General features: G+C 46.8%; 8 protein-coding genes across 8 annotated transcripts; 6 read left to right on the top strand and 2 right to left on the bottom strand.

Moving 5' to 3' along the window:
- Positions 1-1,186: 1,186 nt before the first annotated feature.
- On the top strand, positions 1,187-3,525 carry N7469_008026 (CCCH zinc finger and SMR domain protein; the record flags this gene model as incomplete). Its single annotated transcript, XM_056646944.1, has 3 exons — positions 1,187-2,115; positions 2,186-2,908; positions 2,967-3,525. 3 exons carry the CDS (start codon positions 1,187-1,189, stop codon positions 3,523-3,525), a joined length of 2,211 nt encoding a protein of 736 aa, XP_056498495.1.
- A 403-nt stretch (positions 3,526-3,928) lies between these two features.
- On the bottom strand, positions 3,929-5,076 carry N7469_008025 (HpcH/HpaI aldolase/citrate lyase family protein; the record flags this gene model as incomplete). Its single annotated transcript, XM_056646943.1, has 3 exons — positions 3,929-4,633; positions 4,718-4,938; positions 5,037-5,076. 3 exons carry the CDS (start codon positions 5,074-5,076, stop codon positions 3,929-3,931), a joined length of 966 nt encoding a protein of 321 aa, XP_056498494.1.
- Positions 5,077-6,755: 1,679 nt separating this feature from the next.
- N7469_008024 (uncharacterized protein) lies at positions 6,756-8,886 on the top strand (the record flags this gene model as incomplete). Its single annotated transcript, XM_056646942.1, has 10 exons — positions 6,756-7,059; positions 7,127-7,313; positions 7,375-7,547; positions 7,603-7,830; positions 7,904-8,029; positions 8,089-8,204; positions 8,279-8,365; positions 8,430-8,546; positions 8,608-8,692; positions 8,744-8,886. The coding sequence occupies 10 exons, from the start codon at positions 6,756-6,758 to the stop codon at positions 8,884-8,886; spliced, it is 1,566 nt and encodes a 521-aa protein (XP_056498493.1).
- A 1,049-nt stretch (positions 8,887-9,935) lies between these two features.
- On the top strand, positions 9,936-11,535 carry N7469_008023 (FAD-dependent oxidoreductase; the record flags this gene model as incomplete). Its single annotated transcript, XM_056646941.1, has 4 exons — positions 9,936-10,240; positions 10,308-10,561; positions 10,618-10,991; positions 11,089-11,535. 4 exons carry the CDS (start codon positions 9,936-9,938, stop codon positions 11,533-11,535), a joined length of 1,380 nt encoding a protein of 459 aa, XP_056498492.1.
- Positions 11,536-12,049: 514 nt separating this feature from the next.
- On the top strand, positions 12,050-12,841 carry N7469_008022 (DUF846 domain-containing protein; the record flags this gene model as incomplete). The annotated part of the gene is made up of 4 exons (XM_056646940.1): positions 12,050-12,134; positions 12,210-12,255; positions 12,330-12,616; positions 12,693-12,841. The coding sequence occupies 4 exons, from the start codon at positions 12,050-12,052 to the stop codon at positions 12,839-12,841; spliced, it is 567 nt and encodes a 188-aa protein (XP_056498491.1).
- Positions 12,842-13,609: 768 nt separating this feature from the next.
- Positions 13,610-16,348, top strand: N7469_008021 (uncharacterized protein; the record flags this gene model as incomplete). The annotated part of the gene is made up of 16 exons (XM_056646939.1): positions 13,610-13,682; positions 13,744-13,807; positions 13,996-14,064; positions 14,117-14,185; positions 14,238-14,306; positions 14,358-14,426; positions 14,485-14,615; positions 14,675-14,805; positions 14,859-14,957; positions 15,017-15,224; positions 15,278-15,425; positions 15,482-15,558; positions 15,617-15,683; positions 15,749-15,825; positions 15,893-15,964; positions 16,017-16,348. 16 exons carry the CDS (start codon positions 13,610-13,612, stop codon positions 16,346-16,348), a joined length of 1,755 nt encoding a protein of 584 aa, XP_056498490.1.
- Positions 16,349-19,955: 3,607 nt separating this feature from the next.
- On the top strand, positions 19,956-21,800 carry N7469_008020 (sugar porter family MFS transporter; the record flags this gene model as incomplete). Its single annotated transcript, XM_056646938.1, has 4 exons — positions 19,956-20,029; positions 20,094-20,236; positions 20,294-20,509; positions 20,569-21,800. 4 exons carry the CDS (start codon positions 19,956-19,958, stop codon positions 21,798-21,800), a joined length of 1,665 nt encoding a protein of 554 aa, XP_056498489.1.
- Positions 21,801-22,180: 380 nt separating this feature from the next.
- N7469_008019 (MFS general substrate transporter) lies at positions 22,181-24,033 on the bottom strand (the record flags this gene model as incomplete). The annotated part of the gene is made up of 2 exons (XM_056646937.1): positions 22,181-23,735; positions 23,789-24,033. 2 exons carry the CDS (start codon positions 24,031-24,033, stop codon positions 22,181-22,183), a joined length of 1,800 nt encoding a protein of 599 aa, XP_056498488.1.
- Positions 24,034-24,314: the final 281 nt, after the last annotated feature.

Here is a 24,314-nt window from a genome sequence, read left to right as displayed (position 1 = left end):
ATTCCAGGGACAAGAACAGGGATTGGGATGAGATCCGGGGGAGGAACCTCTAAACGATCGGCAATGTGGAGGCTGATGAGAGAGAGAGAGAGGTGGTAAGTGGGAATGGGTGATTCCTGGTTATGGGTAGGATAGAAGTACTATCAGGTACTGATAGTCCTCTGAGAGTTGCAATCTTGAAGAAAGTAAGTACTATGGAAGGAAAAATTGAAGATGGATGAAGAAGAGAGATATCAATGTCATCCGCAGCCCCAGCCAATTCTCGGAGTGGAAGCTGACTTTGGTAAGGTGGTCTCTCCCAAGGCGGATCCACTCAGTACTGAGTGTTTAGAATCAACGAGTAAATGAATACCTATTCATTATATATAGCATAGAGTGTATACAAATATATATAGGTTCACTATTAAGTACTGGAATAGTATTAGTATGCTGCAAGTGGAACAATGTACTGAGTAACTAATAGTCAATATTTCTGGTGTTGCACGATCTAGACTCTTCAGCCTGATATGGAGTACATACATAGAAGTTACTATTTTCATAGTATAGTATTCTAGTATTCTAGTTTATTCAGTATATTATATATATTCATGATTATTCAATATCAATAACATGTATAACTATGGACTACTAGCTATATACTATTTCATCTCTTCATGTTATATATCTACACTCGTAAGTGTGCATACATACGGAGTATATTGTACGTAGTATATACTCGGTGGGCCGCACTGTTCGATTTCCAAGTTGATCTCCTTTCTCCGCCCCTCCCCTCCTTTGTTTGTCCACACCTCCCTTTTGTTCTTTTGGCTTTGGCTTCTTTTTCAACCCACGTTCGGGGCTACAATGTAACTACAGTTGCTCTGCCTCTGCGACTAATCCTTGATCTTCAGCGACTCTTGCCATTCTCGAATTTTCCCTTTATCGCCCGCCTCCTCGGGCCTCGATCTGGTTCACTTATCAGAGAATATGGACCCGGATCTGTGACGCCCGCCGCTATCAATAAAAACAATTGTCTCCGGTCGACCTCTGTGCTTTCGATTCATATTCGACTCAATCACCTTGAGGAATTTCAGTTCCATCTCCCTCTTTCCACCTCTCCCTCTCCGTCGCTGTTTGCCCCGGACGTCTCAGCTTATCCCACCCCTTCCCTCCCCCCTTCCCGTCGCGCGCGCCTCCACCCAACACAATGGTCTCGGAAGATCTTCTCGAGAAATGCTTGGATATCCTCCAGGATCAAGCTCTAGATGAAGAAGAACAGGTCGAGAAAGTGGAAGACTTTCTGCGCGCAAATACCTCCTTGTCCGGCTCTTCTTTGGAAAATGCGGTGTTGGACATTCTATGGCGGCATCGCAACCGCTCGCTGCCCGATTCGTCACCCCCGCCAGCTCGTCATACGGTGATACGTCGGTCATCTCCTGCCCCATGGCAAATGGCGCGCTCATCAACCCCATTATCGCCACATTCGAATCTAGGCACTAGCCCGGGGAGTACCTCGTGGGTACAGAGCTCGCGCGGAGCATTCTCCCGGCCTCCGCTTTCCTCGACAGTTTCCCCGTTCACCTCCCCGCGCCCGTCACCTCGACTGGCCCTAGCACAACCAATCCCACATTCACCCAATTTGAATGCATATGAGTTTTCCGATCAAAGTCAAATATCTGACTATATTGGTGACTTCGGCAGTGACAGCAATGTAGAGTGGTTAGTGGCAGATGATGCAAATAGCATTACCTCATCTACCGGGGGCATAAGCTACCCAGCCTCACTGAGTGCTACTGCCGCAGAGTTCGTACCAGATATGAGTCCGCATGACATTTTGCGAACAGTTCTGGGTGACCGGCGATCAAACGACGAAATCGAAGCGGCTCTCGAAGCTCACAGCTATGACTTGGGGGCAACTATTGCGGCGCTCTCTCAGGATTCAGATGCCGATGTTTTCGCAAAGCAAGATGATGGTCGAGTTATCGTCGGAAAATCTATGACTATGGAGCAAGTACGCCCTGTCACCCCATCAGGTCACTCTCGAAGTCCTGTGGTCTGCAAGTATTGGCTGTCTACAGGGCAATGTCTTCGGGCAGATTGTCGCTTCAGCCATGATCTAACCAGTCATGTTTGCAAGTATGTTTTTTTTTAATCGCTCATATTCTGATATTCGCATCGAAATCGAAAGCTAACAAATTATCATCAGATACTGGGTGATGGGCAATTGCCTGGCTGGCGATGGTTGCCCATTCTCGCACGACCCGTCGGCTCTCATTTCCAACCTCAGTGTTGCTAGTGGCAGCCGTCCAGCTTCTCCAGCGCCAGGCTCTCCCTTTCAGATGGATAGTGGCTCTGATGCCTTCCCACCTTTGCAGTCATCGACTGGCATGGATGAACAATGGACTGGTCCATATGGTAGCCGTTATCCATCGCATCTCTCTGGGCTGCAAAACAAGAACATCCCACCGGGTCTTCACCCGGGTATGGGTAGACGAAATGGTAGTCTGAACAACGTGAACCGTCCCAATTCTCGCCCCACAAGTCGACATCAAAATCGTGAACTGAACCCGACGGCTCCTTCAGTCGATGATCCCGATGCCTTTCCAACCCTTGCAGCCGTCAGCGCGAAAAATGCCGGTAAAAAGCATCATGGAAAACGTGGGGGCCGGGATATCAATAAGGAGAATATCCCTTCCTCAATGGCAGATGTCGTGCGCATGTCGCCATCTCCTGTCCCCAGTAAAGGCAAATCTACGTCGAAGAATGCCAAGGATGCCAAGGGCCGTGAGAATAGCGCTGCGGCTATGTCTATCCCAGCTCCTCAGAATATTCCATGGCTCGAAACTGGTTCACGAGCCAACCAGCAATATATCAAGTACCGTACTGAAGCGATTCGCCACGGAACTGTGCGCAATAAATTTCTGCAGAGGTGTGTTATTATAGTTGCTTTTTCCCCAGAACATCTATTCTTACTGACTATTGAACAGCGCTGCTCAAGCTTGGAATCGGAATGACGCACGAGCGGCGAAGGCACTCTCGCTGCGAGGTCAGGCCGAGAACGACGCAATGCGTCGGTGTCATCGAGAAGCTGCCCGGCAGCTGTATGAAGAGCGCAATCAGCATTTGAACCAGGCGGGCCTGGACGAAAGTGCGGAAGAGCTCTATATTGATCTACATGGTCTTCACCCGGAAGAAGCCATTGAATATTTGGAGAAGATATTACTAAAGCATGCACGCCAAGGGCTTCGAGTCGTATACGCGATCACGGGCACAGGACATCATTCCAAGAATGGTAAGGATAAGATTGGAAAGGCTGTCAAAGCTTGGCTGAACGAATGGCGATATCTGTTCCGGGAATTCAGTGTACCCGGCGAGCGTGGGGGATATGTTGGAGGTATTCTTGGAATCGATCCCACCAGTTATGATAAATCCTTGGCTCGAACGTTGGCGGAGGAAGATTCCACTGCGGCAGATAGTGGAAGCACTATGACACTCGGGAAGATCCAATTACTCAAACGGGAAGATTTAGAAACGCACAATCAATAAGTCTGATGTTTTTTTTTTTTTGATATGTTTAGCCCATGACGATCCCTTGATGCGGCATGATACCCTTTGCGTTGCAGAGGTTGAGCCACTCACCTCCTTCATTATCTATTCTTGCTATCTCACCATACTCTCCTCCCAGCAATATCTATTCATTTGGCGATATCAATTACATGGATAACTTGTCTCAATTCCGATCACGTCTGTGTGATCGAATGCATTTATAGATTATACTGTGTCCTCAACGAGCACAGCTGATGAACCTCTAGCATACGTTGGTATTTCATAGGCATTCGAGCAATACATGTCTATATTTGTGAATTTCTACCGTTGCAATAGTGAAAGAAGTTGTAGTTGCAGGTATTGACAGCTATAAAAATTTCCATTTACATCAAGATTTGGAAATCTACTCAGGTTCTTGGTGCTTCCACTGTTCCCGCAAGGCCGCAACATCCACACCAACAGCCTCGGCCTTCTTAACAATGGCCCTAGCCTTCTGCGCAACAGGAACATCAATCATCTTACCATCTAAAGTCCACGCACCTCTCCCTGCAGCAGCAGCTTTATCATCAGCAATCACACATCGCACCGCCCACGTCGTTTCTTCCTCCTGCGGACCAAAGATATCATTCGCAACCTTCACCTGCGAAGGGTGAATACACTGTTTCCCATTAAATCCAAGTCGACGTCCATCAAGACACTCCTCTTGCAAAGTCGCTGGTGGCGAGCCATCTGCTTTCTCGGATTTGTAAGCTGTACAGACGAGATCGATTGTCGAGGGAAGATTAGCTGCTCGTGCGGCTGTTGCGATTGCCGAGCGTGCGAAGAGGAATTCTGTTAATGAGGGTGTTCGTGTAATACTTAGATCCAGGGCAAAGTCCTCGGCGGCAAAGACTAGACCCTGGAGGAGAGGTGATGCGGTGCAGATTTGGGTGAGGTTTGTGAGGGATTTGGCGGACTCAACTAGAGCGAGTAAGGAAATTGGAGGTCGAGGTTGATCGGATGGAGATTGTTGGGCTAGTGTGTGGGAAACCACGTCCGTTACGAAAGTCAAGTCCGAAGCTGAATTGACCTTTGGAATGACGATGGTTGTAAGATTTGGTGATTGGAGCTAGACAGTGAAGTGCGCGCCGTTAGCACAAATTATTCCCTAATGCCTTCTTCGTTCTCATTTTGGGGAATTCTCGGATCTTACCACTTCTGTTAGATCTCCAAGTGCTAGACCACTGTCTACCGAGTTAATTCGCACCGCGCGCTCGCGAATACCCGCCGGCGTAGGTTGATCAATTGCTCTCCGCACCAAACCACGCGCCTCCGCCTTCATATGCGGAGTCACACTATCCTCGAGATCATAGGCAACGCAATCTGCTGCGAGAGAGCGGGATTTATCCAGGAAGCGCTGAGAGGAACCAGGTACTACGTTGGTAAAAAAGTTGATTGATTAGCTTGAGGTTCGGTTTGACCACGGCGTGGATTGAAAATGCGGGGAAGACGAGATGTGTCTGTGGAAGTACCATATAGCAAAGAGCGTCGAAGGGTATTGCGTGCGGCCATATTTGATCAGGTAGGTTGTTGGTATTTTGGAAATTTTCTGGGGGAATTGGAGTTGTTCGGGGGTGGTGTTGAGATGGACGCGATTGTGTTTTGCGGAGAAAGTCGAAAGCTCCGCAGTAGTGCGTACGCGGTGATGTCAACCTTTGGAATGGGGAGATGTTGGATTTCTGCTACGAGCTAAGAGCTCTTTATGTATTTCTCGCTTATTTTGCGAGATGGCAGAACAAATGGGGTAATATACGGACTTTTCCAATTTCCATGCTTCATAAATCCACGAGCTCTCTTCTAGCTCGGATATTGCCCAGTCAAGTAGCCTATATACAATATCCCCAAAGCCGAATGGAGACCGAGTAGACCGAGGGATATTCAGCCGCAACGCTTTGATATGCGTTTGAGTCAAAGCTACAATAGCTTTGTTATCAGGTTAGCAATACTAAATTTATCTTTGCTTTCATATATGATAATCCGAAACCTGTTCGACCTTTTTCATTCCTCATTTTCAGAATTGTTAAACCTAAAAATCCTAAAATTTCCAACCGTTAAGACGACTTCGAGAGTGACGGTACGACGTGGAATGTCTGCATATTCAATTACTAGATAATACTACGAAGAATTTTCCTGTGTCTCATCGTGAGTCCATCGGTAAGCACCTTAGTATGAACTCTCTTAACATCATTGATTTGAGGTTACTACAGGAATATATCATTCTATCCGATAATTGTGGTAATAGGGTTGAGTCAGTGAATCCGTTGAGGATGGAGCAACCTGGCCTGGTGTCAAGGCCGGTGCCACTTCGTGCGTTATTTCATGTACGAACACCGCGATCGTATCAACTCTCGACTAGGTGGTCTAGTCGAGAGTTGGTGATATGAAGTATAGCAGCGAGTTTTTAGGCTGCAACTGAGCTCACTTCATCGAATTATTGTCTCTTTGTCTGCTTTTCTCTGTAACTTATTGGTGTTAATGGCAATATATTGTTTTGCGTCTTCGAATGCTAGTACAATACCCAATGGTAGCCAGCAGAAGCTTTACGAAGCATGCAGGTGTAGAACTTTGCCTGTGTTTCGAAGCCTCTGAAACCCACACGGCTCTCTCTCATCTCTATCAATAGGTATATTTCAGCTATGTGGTTCCGTCTTCATTGATTCTAAATTGATTTCTGGAACGATATTCATATCCCATGCTCTATGACGCAAGATGGTTGTCGATAACGCCTTATCACACAATCTCTCTGTCTTTACCACAATTTTCAACTAGCGAGTATCATATCTAGACATATACTAGTAATTAATAGATCTATAAGAACCAAGAGGCTATAGAGGTACTCAATTTGGTAAGGTTGGCCTTTGAAATGGTCCGAGGCGTGCGAAAGCCTTCTGCGTTGCACTTCTAGAACGGGGCTCATGATTCGGAGTATTTCCGTCCTTCGCGATATACTATTGAATCAAAATACCCAGCGGCCGTAATCTAGGTCATCTGCTAGTGTCTCAGATGTCTTGGTTTCGGAGCTAAAGCAGTGACGCCACTTTAGTTCCTGTGAGGAGCAATCTGATATTTCACTTATAAGATCCAATTATCTCTAACTACCAGCAAACGTATGCCACTTTCGTTCGCCTCAGAGCCCTCTAAGTCTTCTATTTTGGCCGCGGTTCGTGGAATATTACCCATAGATTCGAGACATGGGAAATCCTAAAGATGGAGCTCAGGTTTCAATCTCTAGAGGGAGCACAGAGGCCAATGAGCCCATTGAAACCGAAATTGGTACTTCTGTAACTCCGAAAAACTCATGGAAGAACTTCTTGTGGGATACATGGGAGCTTCCGCCAGAAGAGAGATGGCTTCTCTTTAAAGTCGATGCCTTTGTCCTTACATTTGCGTCTATCGGCTATTTTCTCAAGAACATCGATCAGACCAATGTCAACAATGCATTTCTCAGTGGCATGAAGGAAGACTTGAATATGTTTGGAAATGAACTGGTGACAAGTATGTGCACGGTACAAGACAGTTTCCATAAATGTGTGATGTAAGTTGACTGACTGGCCTAAATTAGGTACATCTATTTGGACAGTGGGATACGTCGTCGGCCAAATCCCCTCCAATTTATTGCTCACTCGACTCTCTCCCCGATGGGTCATTCCGTCACTTGAGCTTGGATGGGGGATTGCGACAATCTGTACCTCATCTGTCAAGTCCTACCAGTCGTTGTATGCTCTCCGGTTTCTAGTTGGATTTTTCGAGTAAGTCCATGTTTCTCCGAGAAGGAGTCACCTTGAGTTCACCTTTCTGATCGAGCTCTAGGTCTGGTTTTTACCCAGGTATCCATTACCTGCTGGGCTCGTGGTATACACCACGAGAAATTGGCAAACGTGCAATGATCTTTTGGCTTGCTGGCTCAGTCGGAACTATGTTCAGCGGCTTCCTCCAAGCTGCTGCATATACGAACCTGAACGGACATAGTGGCTATGAGGGCTGTATGTACAACCCGGTCTCGGCCTTTCAAGTAAGACAATACTCATGCTGATCCAGGGCGCTGGCTTTTTATTATCGACGGCATTATAACACTTCCTCTGGCCGTTGCTGGATATTTCTTCTTCCCTAATCTCCCTCAGGGTGGAAAGAAAACATGGTGGCTCACTGAAGAAGAGCATCTGATATCAGTGACGCGAATGCAAGCTATTGGACGGGCAGGCAAACAGCCTTGGTCCATGGCAAAAGTGAAGAGAATTCTATTGAGCTGGCACACTTATTTACTTCGTCTGTCTCCATCTTCGATAAAAACGCATTTTGATTGATTCCCTGGCCAAGCTCTTGCTAACAATTCTATTAGCCCTACTTTATATTGTTTGGAACAATGGGATACCGCAACCAAGTATGGGATATTGGCTGAAAAGCTTCAATGTGGATCCGCCCCCTGTTCCTGGAACGTCTTTTACCATCGCACAAATCAATAATTGTGAGTATACATGTATTCATTCCAAACGAAAATTCGAGATTTCTGACTCTGCATCAAAGTACCACTTCCTACGACTGCTGTTTTGATTGTCATGGGGCTTATATGGGCTTGGGTTTCTGACGGTCCGTGCCGTGGTGCCCGTTGGCCTTTTATCTACATCGGAGCGGTCATCACGGTAAGCTGAGCTCGATTTTCCCACTTCTAATATAATCTGCATATCAGAAACCTAACCCGTATTGATTCGAATAGTTAATCATATCCACCCTTCTGCTCAAGATACCCTTGTACTCGGGGATCAAAGGACGAGAGGCAGTGTATTGGCTGAGTAAACTTGGTGTCAGTTCGAACATGCTCTAGCCGAATAAACACATGTCAGTGCTCATGCTAAAATCATTTTTAGGAAGGGGCTGGGCCTTTGATCTTGAGTTGGATCAACGAAATCTGCTCCGAGGATACAGAAAAGAGAGCTTTGCTGGTAGCAATGGCAAATGACTTGGCATACGTGGTTCAGGCCGTGGTAAGTCAAGTAGATCAATCTTCAATATTTTTCAACGAGGCTGAAATAATAAACCCCATAGGCACCGAATTTTGTTTGGAAAACCACGGACTTCCCTCGTGCTGCCAAAGGGCACACTTACTCTATTGTACTTCAAGTCCTGCTCAGTATGTTAATTTCGTCTCTTCCCATTGGACTTGACTCACAAAATGTGACAGTTGTTACCACGGCTACCATCCAGTTACTACTATGGCGTGACAATAAAATAGCAGAAAAATTGGATGTGGAATCCCGAAGCCCATCTCTAGAAGGGAACTCAGGCCAATCAAGTCGTGAAGATGATCAACCAGGACTGGTATAAGATTATGAAACAAGGAAAAGCACATCAAGCTCCTTAGCTTTGACAGTACTAGAGCTGTACAAGATCGGTTATGCATAGTCAAAAAATACCAGAATGCCTCGACAGCAATTTCAAAACCGCTTGCTACCAGTAACATAAAAGTTCCCTGGCTCTCTAATATACCCATGGATAGGTATATCGAGTACATCATGATTCTTCTTCTTCTAAGAAGAAGTCATTGGTATGATGATAAGGTTATCCGCCAACCTCGGAATACCAAACGTCAGAGGCCTTGAGCAAGACCGAACTATGATGCCTGAAAACCAATCCAACAATATTAGTTGCTAGTTCCCTCGAAATGTCCTGGAAATGTTTCACATAGTTAACTCAGGATATGATGAGTAATCGGAGGGTGGGAGGTAGTTAAAGATCCGCCATCGGGCTTAGCGATGGTCCGATAGAAGTACTATCAACACCACACCAGATCGGTGCTCGGCGAACCGGGGTCGCGACACGCGCTGAACTTACTCCGATGCCTATCCTTGCCAGTTTCATTTTCATGTTCGGCATTTCTGAAAATGAGCTTGAAATAAGGAGGTCTTCAAGGCTCTTTTAGACCTTGGTCGCCGACGTCTCTCTAGGTTTTGGAGCAATGCCAAATGCCCTTGTTTCAAAGGGCTGAATTGTCTACACTAGCATAACCAAATATAAGCCAATGAGTCTCTTTTGATCTTGGGCACGGCCAGCAACCTAGGCTTGAGCCATTTCGAAAAGTCAAAAACGTAACAAATTAACCCGAATTGTAAGCACTAAGGTAGATCTTCTCCGGCGTGAAGACCTCGTACCCACTTTCGGGAATACAAGAAACTCCCGAAATTCAATATGTGGGATGTATGGGCCACAAGAAACTTAGTAAACTAGACAAAGCTGCGCCACTAGTAGTGATTCTTACTAGAAATTTTGAAATATAAAGGTCCCGGTCCTCTAGGATAGCTGAGAGGCATCAATATTATACGCCAACAGCGTGATCGGTCATTTATCATTCTGGGCCATCGATGCCACTCCTCACAATGAAAAGCTACTGTCGAGAGCATGTCACTGTCGGTATAGTTGGGGGAGGAATTGCAGGATTGAGTTTGGCCAGAATGCTAGAAATGTCAGGGATCTCATATTGTCTTTGGGAAGCTTATAGCGAGTTTGCTCCATCAGTCGGCGCAAGCCTCGGCCTGACGCCTTCCGGGTTGAGGATTTTGGATCAAATTGGAGTTTTCGAGAATATAAACCGAATGACTGTGCCACATCAAAGATGGGAACATCGGGACAGAGATGGTAATTTGCATGCGGAATTTACTGCCCTGAGAATGTCCCCCGAGCTGTATGTATATCTTTTCGCTCGGATGTCGTATTGGACATCTCGCTGATTCACTTTCTCACGAATACAGACTAGGTTATGAGGCCTTTTTCACAGAAAGGCAAATGGTGCTTCAGGCTTTGTACGATAGCATTGAAGACAAAAGCAGATTAGTGCCCAACAAGCGCGTTGTTGCAGTCGGACAAACCGACGAAGGGGCGACCCTTGTAGCTCATGATGGCACTAAAATCACTTGTGAGATCGTTGCTGGGGCTGACGGGGTGCGAAGCGTAATTCGCCACGAAATTTTGGAAAGAGAGAGGATACCTGAAAACCCGATGCTACGTAAGTGCGCTTTCCGGGTCATCGAAAGCAGGACGGCGACTGACAAGTGTAAATAGGGTTTGATGCAAACTATGCATGTGTCTATGGAATATCAAATCCTGTTCCAAATATTGAGCCTGGGTGTAACCTTTTTGTCTATCGCGCAGAGGCGTCTCTTATAGTATTCAGTGGAAAGGGTGGAGTTCTTTACTGGTTCATTCTCAAGGACCTGACGCAAAACCCTATCAGATACGAAACTCCTCAGACATTTTCCGAAAGGGATATCAGTACACTTTACCTCACTGTTGCTGATACTACAGTGACAGAAGGCGTGAAGTTTGCCGAAATCTATAAGCAAAAACGCACCGCTGTTATGACGGCATTGGAAGAAGGTGTTGCAGATTCTCTGTTTTCCGGTCGACTATTCGTACTCGGGGACTCGGCTCATAAAGTATGTCCTTTGCTAAAACCCGTCGCTTCTTCTCCGCCCCTCTCGTTTTATTTATTTCTTCCCGATTCAAGCATACTTACGACTATCATTCGATCAGATGACTCCCAATGGTGCGATGGGAGCCAATCAAGCCCTTGAATCTGCCGTGGCCTTTGTAAATATCCTTCGTCCCTTACTCCGAACAGTCTCTGAAAATGGTCCAACTGGAAAGATTCCCTCGTCGGAGGTAACAGATTGCCTGCGACAATATAGTGACCGGCGTCGCGGACGTGTATTGGACATTCTGAATGATGCCAGTGTCGGCTGTCAGGCACAACTCAAGATTGGTCCTATAAGCGATAAAATATGGCAAGAGCTCTCAATTATGACAGACAAAGATATGCTCAAGAGATCACTGAAATCTGTTCGTGATGCTGAGATGCTAATGGATTGGCCGGATGGAAGCCATAGAGTCGCAATTTTTACAGCCACCGCGGAAGAATTGAAGAAAGCGAGCAATAGAACTCAGGCTGTTGACCAGAATGCCTTCAAAGCTGCACTCTAAATCGAAATACCTGTCAATACCTAAAGAGCAACAACAGATAACTACTTAATTCATCTTACATCTTCCTGCCGAGCTTGTATGCCCGAAAATCTTCAGTAGCCCTAAGGAGATCCATTTAGTACTACTCTATATCGGAATATAAAGACAAGAGAGATTCTAGTATCATGGAGAATGAGCAGATTATGATTTGGGATCTTAAATGAACGTCGAATAAGAAGAAATGGCCTAGACATTAATACATGCACTTGCAATAAGCTCAACACTTGGTCCAAACAATAGGATTGAACTATGTACTTCCGTCTCCACTCTGCGAGGCATAGTGGAGCTTGTCTATGGAGCAACCAATCAAGTTATGCCACCCTGTTATTCTGCCACCGCCAACGATGTGCCTGCCGCGTGGTAAACTGCAGGGAGATCCATCAAGAACAGCTCGCATCCCTCTTGAAGTACCAAATAATCGTCAATCAAAGGTGCTTTAGGAAGCTTTAGGATCCCCGGATCCCCAACCCTCATCATGGATCAAGGCCAGCAAGGAGATCTGAACTGGCGCCTCAGCGCCCATCCCATCACGCTACTTGTCTTCTTGACCATCCGCATCGGTAGGTGCTATTGTGTGCATTTCTTGTTCTCGTCAACTCTGAAATAAGGATGTTGCTGACAATCGTATGCCGTAGGTGCTTTGATGATGTACCTCTTTGGTCTGCTCTTTATCAAAGATTTGTATGGCCTCCCTTCCCCGCGCACACTCTCCCCAACGCGAGAAAAAAAAGCACCCCGCTAATCAGCTTCTATAGTATTCTCGTTTTCATCCTGACACTCCTTCTTCTTTCCGCCGACTTTTACTATCTCAAGAACATTGCCGGACGCCGTCTGGTCGGCCTGCGTTGGTGGAATGAAGTCAATACAACCTCCGGCGATTCGCACTGGGTCTTCGAGTCCTCCGACCCTAACGTTCGCACGATCTCTGCCACCGACAAGCGATTCTTCTGGCTGAGTCTATATGTCACTCCGGCACTTTGGGTTGGATTGGCCATTCTGGCCATTGTGAGATTGGTTGGTGTGATTTGGCTCAGTTTGATTGGTAAGTGTCCTTGGAGCGTCGCAGACGTTTAGAGATGTTACCAAGGAAATCGTTTATGCTAATGGAGTATCTTCAGTTATTGCCCTCATTCTGACAATCACCAATACCGTGGCATTCTCGCGATGCGACAAATTCAGTCAAGCATCGACTTTTGCGAATCGGGCTCTGGGTGGAGGCATTGTAAACAATCTTGCGGGTGGCCTGCTGGGCAGGTTCTTCCGGTGATTTAAGCAAGCTGTGAGTAAGTGGATAGCTAGCAGCATCGCTTTTTTGGAAAAGTGCTGCAACCATGTTCAACAACAATACCTGTCACTAAATATTGGAAGTGTTTTGATACGTTTAGCAATGCATTTGAATTTCATTTCACTCAATCATACCAATTCCCGAAGGAAATGTTGAAGACAGCTAGAAGACAAACTCAATAATCCCACTCTTCGGGTAATTAATTGGATATCACTAGTCTTCCTTTCTCCCATCTTTCTGTGTGTGTTTGCGTTTTCACAAAGAGGCATCCAAGCCAAGCACACGCCTTCCTTCCCCCCGGCAACTCCCTTCTCTTCTTCTTCTTCTTCTCCTCTTCTCTTCACTTTCTCTTCTCTTATTCCTCTCCCTCGTCCAACTTCTACTTGTTCTGTTTCAACGCTTCACAGCTCGCTTTCATCAAGTTTAATTCTTTCACTCAATTTCCATCTCTCTTGAGATACCTCCAAGCTCCTCGATATCACTTACGCCTAGGTGAGCATTATTCTGTTTTGGCACTCTTACTTCATTAGACACCGCAAGGACTTGCTTGAAGAGGGAAAACATTTATCCATGTCTCTCCTTCTCTCTCTTGTTGATGAGTGGCATCTACCCCGTCGAGATCAGTTACTTACTTTCCAACCTTGTTCTTCCTTCCTTTGCCCCTTTTGAACAATGACCACGAGATGGAAAACGAGTGAAATTGATAACTTTTGACCAGATCATCAGTGACCAAAAGCAAACTACGTCCATATGTCTGAGCTGGTTCGATACGGCAGAGGGGGAAGTGGTTCCCGCCTCGAAAGCTCTCCCCCGAAAAGTACTGGTAATTGATGTATTCTTGATAACTAACTGCTTGGCAGCTCACTGACGGCCATGGGATCTAGGTGATAGTAAGGGACTCAAGACCATTCATGGAAAATTTGGCTCCGATGGTCAGACTTGTCGCAAGTAAGTCACTGTCTGTCGCTCTGCTCCAATACAAATTAACGGAATGAAACAGCTGTGGGGGGGCTTGATCATTTCGCTCGTAACTGCCCCAAAGCCGGAACCATATGCATCGTTCGTGGCGAGGAAAAGTGAGCCGCGCAAAGCAATGACAGATGAAGTGAATTCCTCGCTGACATCCAATCCACCAGTCATAAAAGTGGTGGTGGTCTGCCGCCTCGAAGATCACCAACTGGATGTTATAATTGTGGAGAGCCGGGGTGAGACTCGCTCATCGGCGTTATCAAAATGCAATTAGCTGATCCATTACAGTCACTCGAAGGCTGACTGCCCGGAACCGCGTAAGCAGACAGGCGCTTGCTACAACTGTGGTGAAGAAGGGTAAGTTATGATCGGTTGAATCATTCAAACGAGACTAATTCATCTGTTCAAGTCACTCAAAGGCCGATTGCCCAGAGCCGCGCAAGCAGACCGGTGCTTGCTTCAACTGTGGAGACACGGGGTAGGTTGTGATCACCCCAGTTATCAAACGAAGCTAATTCTTCCCTTGAAGTCACTCGAAGGCCGATTGCCCAGAGCCTCGCAAGCAGACGGGTGCCTGCTACAACTGTGGCGAAGAAGGGTATGGTCCATTTCCAAGATATTTGAGTCTATCAATCAAAGAAGCTGACAGAAGATAGTCACAATAAGGTCAACTGCCCAAAACCTCGCGTATTCAAGGGCACATGCCGAATCTGTAGCCAGGAAGGCCATCCGGCTGTAGATTGTCCGGAAAAGCCAGCGGATATCTGCAGGAACTGCAAGGCTGAAGGTAATATCCCATCTCAACTGCTCATGATTGAAGTGACGGATGACTCATAAACATCACAGGCCATCAAACAAAAGTCTGCCAAGCAAACCGCAAGTTTGATCTCAATCATGTTGCCGACAAACTCCCTGAAGAAGCATGGGACTTGATGAAAGCAGCAAGCGACGAAAAGGAAATCGGCAGCTTTCGGGAGGTAATGCATCCATGATTTCCGATAACTTACACATTGCTTACTCGATCTACCAGGCACTTCAAATCTATTCAAAGTCGTGCCCAGAGGAAACATTTGAGAGCATCGGGAAGAAAATGCGAGATGAAAATTTCAATATCCATCTCATCGCCCTTGTTGGTCATCACTAAACTCGCGATACCCGAAGGATGGCTAATAATCTTTCAAATTCCAGACAAAGCCTCCAGAAGATGTAATCAGCCTGATTGACCTACAGGGTCAGTTGGATCGCGAATTTGTTGTTGGTTTCTTCTTCAGTGACAAGGCTCAGCGTGCCAATCTCAGAGAGCGTTGGCCTACCAGCACAGAAGAAAACATCGAACGTTTGCAAAACGCTGGACTTCCTTATGACCGGCAGATAATGAAGTGCCGAAACTGCGGGGGTAAGTTTCATTGATGGGCAAAAACGTATGCGACGGGAGTTGACGAACGATAGAGCTGGGACACAGTGCGCGTGGATGCAAACAGGAACGTGCTACTATCGAGAGAACAGAAATTAAGTGTACCAACTGCGGAGAACTCGGGCACCGCATGCGAGACTGCAAAGCGAGCCGCAAGAGTCGATTTGGATGCCGCAACTGCGGGTATGTCCCTCATCTGGACGTGGCTGTATTTAATGATAGATACTGACCATTACAAGCTCCGAACGACATGAGGCCAAGGAATGCCCCAATCCCCGGTCCGCTGAAAATGTTGAATGCCGTCGATGCAAAGAGAGTATGGCCCTAGATCCAAACGCAAGGTTCTGAATGTCTATTCACTTACATTTTTATAGAGGGACATTTCGCCAAAGATTGTCCCATCGCTGCTCCACGAGAGCCTCGAACTTGCCGCAACTGTGGGTATGGTTATGACACAAACAAAGAAACAAGACAGAATAGAGGATCTTTGTCTAAGAACCATGCAGCTCCACCGAACATATCGTACGAGACTGTGACCATCCTCCAAACCCCGCTAATATGGTCTGTCGCAACTGCGATGAGCGTAAGTGTGTCGAAATAATGGGAATACTTTGAGAAACGCATTAGAAGCTAATGCTATGGCTTTACAGGAGGCCATGCTGCTCGTGCATGTCCCCAGCCCAAGAACTGGGCGAAGGTCAAATGCAACCGATGCGGACAAAGTAAGTTTAAACCCCCTTGGGATGCTGGGCTAAGTTAATCAATTATATGCAGTGGGTCACACTGTCAAAAGATGCACCGAGCCCGAAGATGGTCAAGGTTCGGAAAACCACACGAATCGGCCTGATGACAAGCAAGTAGCCAGGCGATCTGTTCGATCTGTTCAAGACAAGGATATGCAAGTCGCTAGGCGATCTGTTCGACGTGAAGATATCCAAGTTACGAAGCGACCTGTTCAAGATGAAGACATGCAAATTGTCGGGCGATCTGCTTATCCCGATACACCTACATATGCCGATGCCGATGTAGATGCCGGTGGCGGTAGCTATGTTGAGGCTGACGACTATGCCGAGCATGACCGGCTCGCGGATGACAGAAACTGGTGAGCAAAAAAGAAAAGAAAATAAAAAAAGATGACAATGAAGGCCTCGATCTGGGTAAGGGAGAAGACCGAGAAGCTTCTCAATTCTAGGATTGCGCAGTTTGTTAGTTATTTCTGCCTTGAGGGACTTTCATAGGCAACCCGCAGCTGGAAGATAGTCAAAAGGATGCGCGCTCTAAAATTTTCAAAATTCGGTTTGATTCGTGAACGGATTGGCTTTTGTCTGTGCCTTCTCTGCGGTAAAGGGGCAGCCCTTTGCCGAACTATTATTACTTATTTTATTCGGATATGGCGGCCAGACATCTGGTGGGCAATCTAATGAATATCCTTCACTGATTTTCCTCTCGGTATAAGTTGAAAGACCAGCTACACCTGATGCAGTCCAGCCAAATTCATTACGTCTAGTAGTACGAAAAGTGTCTATTGCCACCGTGCATTCAAGCAATTTCCTGGCAAAGGAGCTCTCTTAGACTTTGTCGACCAGGAGGTCTATGAAAATTAACTTCCCCAGTAGCTACAATCCTGCATAATTAGTTTCTAAACGAGCCAATAGAGTCCGATGTAAGCGACGAGGAATCAATTTCATTGAGTCAGTCTAATCTCCAATTGTTTGATTCTTTCCAAGATTAGCTGGCGTTGCAGTGGGCAATCTTGGGATTGAACCAATTGATGAAGCACAGACCTTGGGATCGTGGTTGCATCGCACACAGCGCGAAGGATTGATGATGACGGCATGACAGCAGGTGAACAATACAATACAAAATAGTTGGACTTGATCCAATCCAGCACTAACCCAAGATAAGAATCCCCGAGAACTCATTTAATTCGGTTTGATCGTCGGCATCCCTGAACTCGGGCTGTCAGAGTACTCGGCCTCGGGTTCGCCGATGGTTCATGCAACGTTGATTCATTGGAATTCTACCTCTTAAGATTCTTCATTGAACGCTTAGACGGCTTTACATTTCAGTTGCTAGCAGAATAAAAAGTAAATGATCAGCATTGGAGTCAGGCAATGGCCACTTCCATTGAATATGAAGTGTATAGAAATCCTTATCTAGGCTGTCTAAATATGAAGCTGAGCTCGCACAGAACAGTGCAATGTTCAATCATACTGGAATACCCAATTCGATCATATCCGACAGGGATATGCTGGTATACTCAAGGCTGGGACATGTATTACAGAGTTCTTGTAAGACCATTGTACCGTGGACCATGCCGGCCCGAATCCGGTGTCAGGCGACCAAGTACACGCATAGTCGAGTACAGAGTGTATTGTAGAATTCTCGTGTGTTTGATTGGCGCTGGAAACGATGCATGCTACCGCGCTAGTCTGTACATGGGAGGCCATTTTGGGTATGCGTGGACATAGGCTATGGATCTGGATTAAGAGGCGACGGCATAGCAGGTGTCTTTTCTGGGAACCACAATCTCATGGACATTCTATATGGAGGACAGGTGTTTTGTCTTCTATCGAGTTCCCTCACGGTTCCTATCTATGATAAATTAAGCTTCCACAAGCCATTATGTGGCGTCCGCACGATTCGTGCCGGAACCCTAATTGTGCCAGGGTAGCTATACGGGACAGGAGAATGGCCGAAACTCTGTCCCTGAGACCCATATACAGACATGTATGTACCTTAGATTAGAAGCCGAGACACAAGGATTTATCACTTGATCAGGCCCCATCGTGAACCCCCCCCCCAAATAATAACTCACTCATCAGACGACTGCAGCCTAGGTCCACCATAGCGAAACGGATTCCCCCAATGGGGCAAGCATTGGCGCGGTTCTGTACCGTGCGAGAAAATGTGAGCTCTCCGGACTGACATTATTGCTAGCCGTCCATTATGATGATGTATTCATGCTGAATAATTCCAATGTCAATTTGCATCCCTTTTTTTTTCCCCTTTCTTTTTTGGTACAGGAATGTTGTTTCAAGTGGGCGTTCTTGCGGTAGTATTGAAAGCGGCCCGATTAGGCAGGCAAACGGCTTGTCCTAAACGGGAAACCCAATGAACCCCGGATTCCGAATCGGCCCAAAAGCCTCGGGGAAGCCGGGGTAGACTCAAGTGTAGAACTTAACAGCCCAGTTCTATAATGCGATATCGAGAGGCTTTAATTAGGGTTTCATAGCCTTGTCCATACTCTGTAGTATACGTAGGTTTTATTGAATACTATAGACCCATGAAAACCTCTTGAAATGCTTCGCTAAGACGACAGTCGACCGAGTAAATGAGTGTACCTGGTGATGATGTCATGTGTGCTACCATCCTGGCGATCGCTGCCCTGCTTTTTTTTCCTGGGCGAAAGTTCTCTGTCCTTTTTCCATTTCTGTCGATCAAATTTCCTTTCCGGGCTCGGGAGTACCTAATCCTCCCATTGAATTAGTTTAACATACTCAAAGATCTGTATATGGGTTTTAATCCGATCCTAGTCAAATTGATAGACCTTCTCTTCAAAGTGGTTTTGTTTCTCTTAGCAAATTTGTCGGAACGTATTAGTTCCCGAGCCCACCCGGTCGTAGCCTGGTCGCAAAGGATGATTCGGGCGGGTAAAAAGCTTTCGTCAAGCCTCGGGGAGGGCCAAGCCACGGTGTGCAACGCTGGTGCGCCGATGCCGATGATATAGTTTGTCGGCACGGGTTGATCCCTGAACATGAAAAGATCCCTGCTCGGCACCGACTTGGCGCGGGCCGAGATATCACATTTGTTTTTCGTGTTTAATATACAATGGACGAAAATAAATGAATATGTAGAGATTGAATATAGAAGAGTGAGGGTCTTGAGAAGATAGTCTCTCCCCCGATTCCCTCACTAGGAACCTCCGCAGGTCGCGGAGAAAAAAAAATGGGGGAGGAATCTGGGGAGGGTCCATCCGTCCAAAACGCACCACTGCAGCCCACTTTTACCATCACGACACCCACGCGAGCCACGAGGGGATCTCGGATCAGTGATGTAGTCATACACTCTATCTCTGCTCTGAAAGCAGCCTCTTTTGCAGAAGTGCACTGTAAACGATTGGTGCAATCCGTAATTCGTACCGGGCAGATGCCGAAGTAAAGCAATGACAGACACTCATCCTCCCGACTCTCCCCCCCCGGTGGACCCCGAGCCGAAAATGACCAACGATTGATGCCGATGATTATTTCTCATTCGGTGCTTTTCCCGGAGCGGAGCCGAGGGTCCCTATGGAGAGTGAATGAGGAGGTGGAGTCCCAAGTCTACCCCCAATCCGGCGACAGTGTATCGCGCTCCTAATGTGACCTTGTTTGTCCAAACTACTTTGGGGCTGATTTTCGTTTTCATTTGACAATTTGTCTGGGCCTTGAATCATGCCAGTAGTAGTGGATCCTTTCCCCTCGGTGACGAAGGTTGCGCGCTGGTGGCCGTGGGCTTCATAAATCCCATCTGCTTCCCCGGACACTTTTAGATCTTCTTTCCTTCTGTTTAACCAGAGACTTTCCCTATTTCCATTTCCGTCCACAGGTTTGGACGTATTTTGGATTTCCCCAGTCTATCTAATTGGTATAAGGGCAAGCCTGGAACATTGATTGTATACAGTCTGTCCTTCTACCTATAAAGATCCGTGTGGTTCAATCGAAACCCGCCAACATGAAGCCTTATTTCGGACTCCGGGGTACATCCCTGAACATCATGATCAGTATCATTGCTGGTCTTGATTTCTTGTATGTTCCACATTTTCCATCTGCCTTGTTCTAACTTCCTTTCTTTGTGCTAATGCGGTATCAGGCTCTTCGGTTACGACCAAGGTGTCATGGGAGGTCTCCTCACTTTGAACTCCTTCATCACTACATTCCCTCAAATCGATACCACTGCGGCTGGAGAGCTGGGTCTCTCAGCTGCCGAGAAGAGTACTCGCTCCACTGTTCAAGGTAGGCTCATTCATATTCAATCTTGTATTTATAGGCCGGGTACTTACAAAAGATCAGGTATCACCACCGCTTCTTACAACTTGGGATGTTTCTGCGGTGCCATTTTCTGTATTTGGATTGGAAATTACCTTGGCCGTCGCAAGACCATCTTTGTTGGTTCGGTTATTATGGTTGTTGGTGCTTCGTTGCAGGCTTGTGCCTACAGCCTTCCACATCTGATCGTTGGTCGTATCGTGACCGGCATTGGTAACGGCATGAATACCTCCACTGTCCGTAAGTTGCTAGCTATGGAACCCAAATTATGATTATCAGAAATACTGACACCCTCCAAGCTACCTGGCAGTCTGAATGCAGTAAATCGCACCACCGTGGTCAGCTTGTCATGCTGGAGGGTTCCCTTATTGCTGGTGGTATCACTATCAGTTACTGGATGGATCTCGGATTCTCGTTCCTCGATCCCAGCTCAGTTGCCTGGCGTTTCCCCATCGCTTTCCAGAACGTTTTCGCTCTGATAATCCTGGTGTGTGTTATGCCTTTGCCTGAGTCCCCTCGTTGGTTGGTATTGAAGGGCCGCGAAGAGGAAGCCATTGAGGTACTGGGAGCAATTCTGGATCTCCCAGAAGACGACGCCTATGTTCACTCTGAATTTGCCGCAATCAAGGATGCCGTTCTGGCTGCATCATCTGTGAGCTTCCGCGACCTGTTGACCATGGACGAGAACCGTCATTTCCATCGCGTTGTTCTTGCCTACGTCAACCAGATGTTCCAGCAAATCTCTGGTATCAACCTCATTACATACTACGCTGCGACCATCTATGAGAAATCCATTGGAATGAGTGGTTTGATGTCTCGGATTCTGGCAGCCTGTAACGGAACAGAATACTTCCTGGCGTCTCTGCTTCCTATCTTCATCATCGAAAAGGTTGGCCGACGAACTCTGATGCTGGTGGGTGCCGCTGGAATGTCAATTTCCATGGCTGTTCTTGCTATCACCACCAGCTTTACGGGACAGACACAAGCTGGTATTGCAGCGGCTGTCTTCCTGTTCGTCTTCAACACCTTCTTTGCCTGGGGTTGGCTCGGTATGACTTGGCTGTATCCAGCCGAAATTGTGCCCCTGCGTATTCGTGCCCCTGCCAATGCTCTTGCGACTTCGAGTAATTGGATCTTCAACTTCTTGGTTGTTATGATTACTCCAGTGGCTTTTGACTCTATCGGGTACAAGACATATATCATCTTCGCGGTGATTAACGCTTTCATTTTTCCGGTTGTCTACTTCTTCTATCCCGAGACTGCCTATCGCTCTCTGGAGGAGATGGACACAATCTTCCACAAGACTTCAAGCATTTTCAGCCTGGTCTCTGTTGCCCGGAATGAGCCTCACCGCTATGGAAAGCACGGCGAGCTTCTTGTCAACTACCAGGATACCGAAGAGCACCTTCGCCGCGCTAGCTACGTTTCTGATAAGCCCAAGAAGGGCACACTTACTCCCAGTGCCCTGGAGGGTGGCAAGGGCGCTCATGTCGAGAACCAGGCCGACAGAACATCTTCTGATAGCAGCTAGGTCTCTTAGCGGACTAGATGCATCTTGACGTTTCCTATCACTCAATGCCTTTATCTGACATCTCGCCGAGAATTACTTTCCTTTAAACCTGGAAGATTGCTTCACCTTGTTGTGCTAATACAGTTGACCTGTATTCTTTGCTGGTTGGCCGCTTTGTCTTTTTTATTTATACCCATGTTTGCATAATCATGCTTTTCTGCATGGATGATGACCAGAAGAGTTCGAGGCTGAGTCTTCAGGACTGCTCCTGGGATCTTATACACGACTTGTATCGACGTCATGGCAGATATAATGAATCTCATTGTTGAATTTTACGGCAATATTGACAGCTATGTCAGCCCAGCATCCGTAGATGCGTAGGTATGAAGCATACATATAGCTTATAAATGGACGCCGTGAACCTGTTGCTTCATCTTTCGCACGTCTATGTTTTTCCAGAGGAAACATGAGGTCCACGTAATAAGATAGAGACAGGTTGCCGTTATCAACATTAGGCGCTGGGTTTCTCCATAGGCATGGTCAATCGCGTTCCGTACGGGCGATCCTCGCTCATAAGATTGTTGTGTTTCCAAGGAGCCATAAATTCCAGCAAAGTCTGCCTGAACAGACGCAGGAAGGAATTCCTTGAGCTTCGCTGGGAATATCCCGGTCCACATCGCGACAGCCACAGTTCCTCCGATGGAACTTCCAATGCCTGAAACAACTCCTTCCATGGCTAAGACAGCGGGGATATTGCGTTGCAAAGAAACAGCCATAACAGTCATTTGCTCACAAATAACCAACGTACCTCCACCAAAAGCAACGAAGATTTGACACATCACAATGTATCCAATGCTTGAATCCGGCTGACGGAATTTGATCATAAGCCCGACACCCAGGATAGTCAGAGGAACACCAAAGCAGACTGCCCACCACTTAATGCGACCATTATAGCGGAGAATGGCACCAAAGATGATACACCAGAATGTTGACCCAATAGTGTATATATTGGAGATGTATGTGGCATTTTGAACGCTTTGGTTGAACAAGACCTGCAGAAGCGAGAGGAAATAGTTATCCCAAATATACCAGGCCAAATACAGTGAGTTGACCATGGCAAATGTGAAGAAAACAGTTCTGTTCTTAATTAGCTCCCATGGCATGAACTTCACAGGGGCCAAGAATCTCTCCCAGAGGGTGAAGGCGATGATCAGGAGGAACCCAAAGATGATGAAGCATATGATCATGGGAGACTTCCACTGCTGCGCCTGGTAGGAGTAGAGATTAAAGGCTAGCAGGAAAAGAGAGAATCCAGTGGTGACAATCAGCAGCCCGATGACATCGAACTCAATAAAGTAGTGAACGATCGACTGCCACAGCGTACGACCACTGCTCTTCTCCACCAAGTCCATCTTCTGAGCCTTCTTCTCGATATAGTACCACAAAGCCCATAGCGGCGTACTAACAACAGGCATAACGATCGCGAAGACGCCGAATCCCCATCGATATCCAATACCTCCCGGGGCGAGGATTTGATCACAAGCGTAGCCGTAAATCCAGGGAGTGATTAGATACGGGGATGCAGCATAAGCAATCCAGAATGCACGGTTGCGAAGGGCTGTTGTATCGGCAATGAAAATGGTCATGGAGAAGTCGACACAGCTAAATCCAATCTGATAGAACACTTGAGCCGCACAATAGGTCTGGACGTTCTTGCAAGCGGACATCATGACAAGTCCGAGAGTCAGGGATCCAATACTGAGAGCAAAAGCTTGAGGTCGCCCCCAAATATCCATGAGTTTTGCATAGGGGAACTTGATAAGGGCGGATATCAAGGATGCGATAACCAGAGTCAGACCGGTAAGAGAGTGCAATTGGAAATCACTATAGACGTAGGGCGACAGAACACCCAGCATGCCAGAGCTGAAATCTTGCAGAAAGCTGACAATCCACATACTTTTGCTCTATGTTAGACACCAGTTCAAAACACAGAACTTAATGAGACCTACAGAATATATGCCGCAATCAAAGTCTTCCTTGTCCAGGCCCTAGTACTCGCCTGTGCTTTCTGTGTACCTGATTGTGCATTCTTATCGACAATTTCATCGTCAGAGGGTGATTTATCAGCCTCGTGCAAGCTCTCAGCTGGAGCCTTTTGGTCGGCTGGTGTTTCGATATCTTGCTCGGCAGCAGACTGGCCCTTGGAAGACACTTTGTCTGTAAAAGGGTTGATGAATCGCTTTCTAATGGCCATAGTGCAGTGCGTGTGCGTTATAGCTTTACGACAACGCAGGCCTCAACGCAACGCGAAAGACGATGCAGAAATCACTCAAGGTAAAGATGTACTGGCAGGGTTGGTGGTAAAGCAAAAAGGAAAAAGAGAGATGCAAGAGTTTATATGAGTGCAAGGCTGGCTAGGAGTCTCGCTCGGTCCCATTGCTTTCGATCTGTGTAGCATCCACCATGAGGCGGCAAAAACCGCAAATTGCAAGCTCTTCACGCGTCGCCTGGAAATCGCCCCTGGAACTTGGCTAG

This window comes from Penicillium citrinum (genome assembly GCF_028827155.1).
Source record: "Penicillium citrinum strain IBT 23319 chromosome Unknown utg000007l:1.0-2040159.0:1.0-2041076.0, whole genome shotgun sequence".
Classification (NCBI taxonomy): Eukaryota; Fungi; Ascomycota; class Eurotiomycetes; order Eurotiales; family Aspergillaceae; genus Penicillium; species Penicillium citrinum.
The sequence above is the reverse complement of the archived record's forward strand: the minus strand, read 5'-3'. Positions and strand labels throughout refer to the sequence as shown.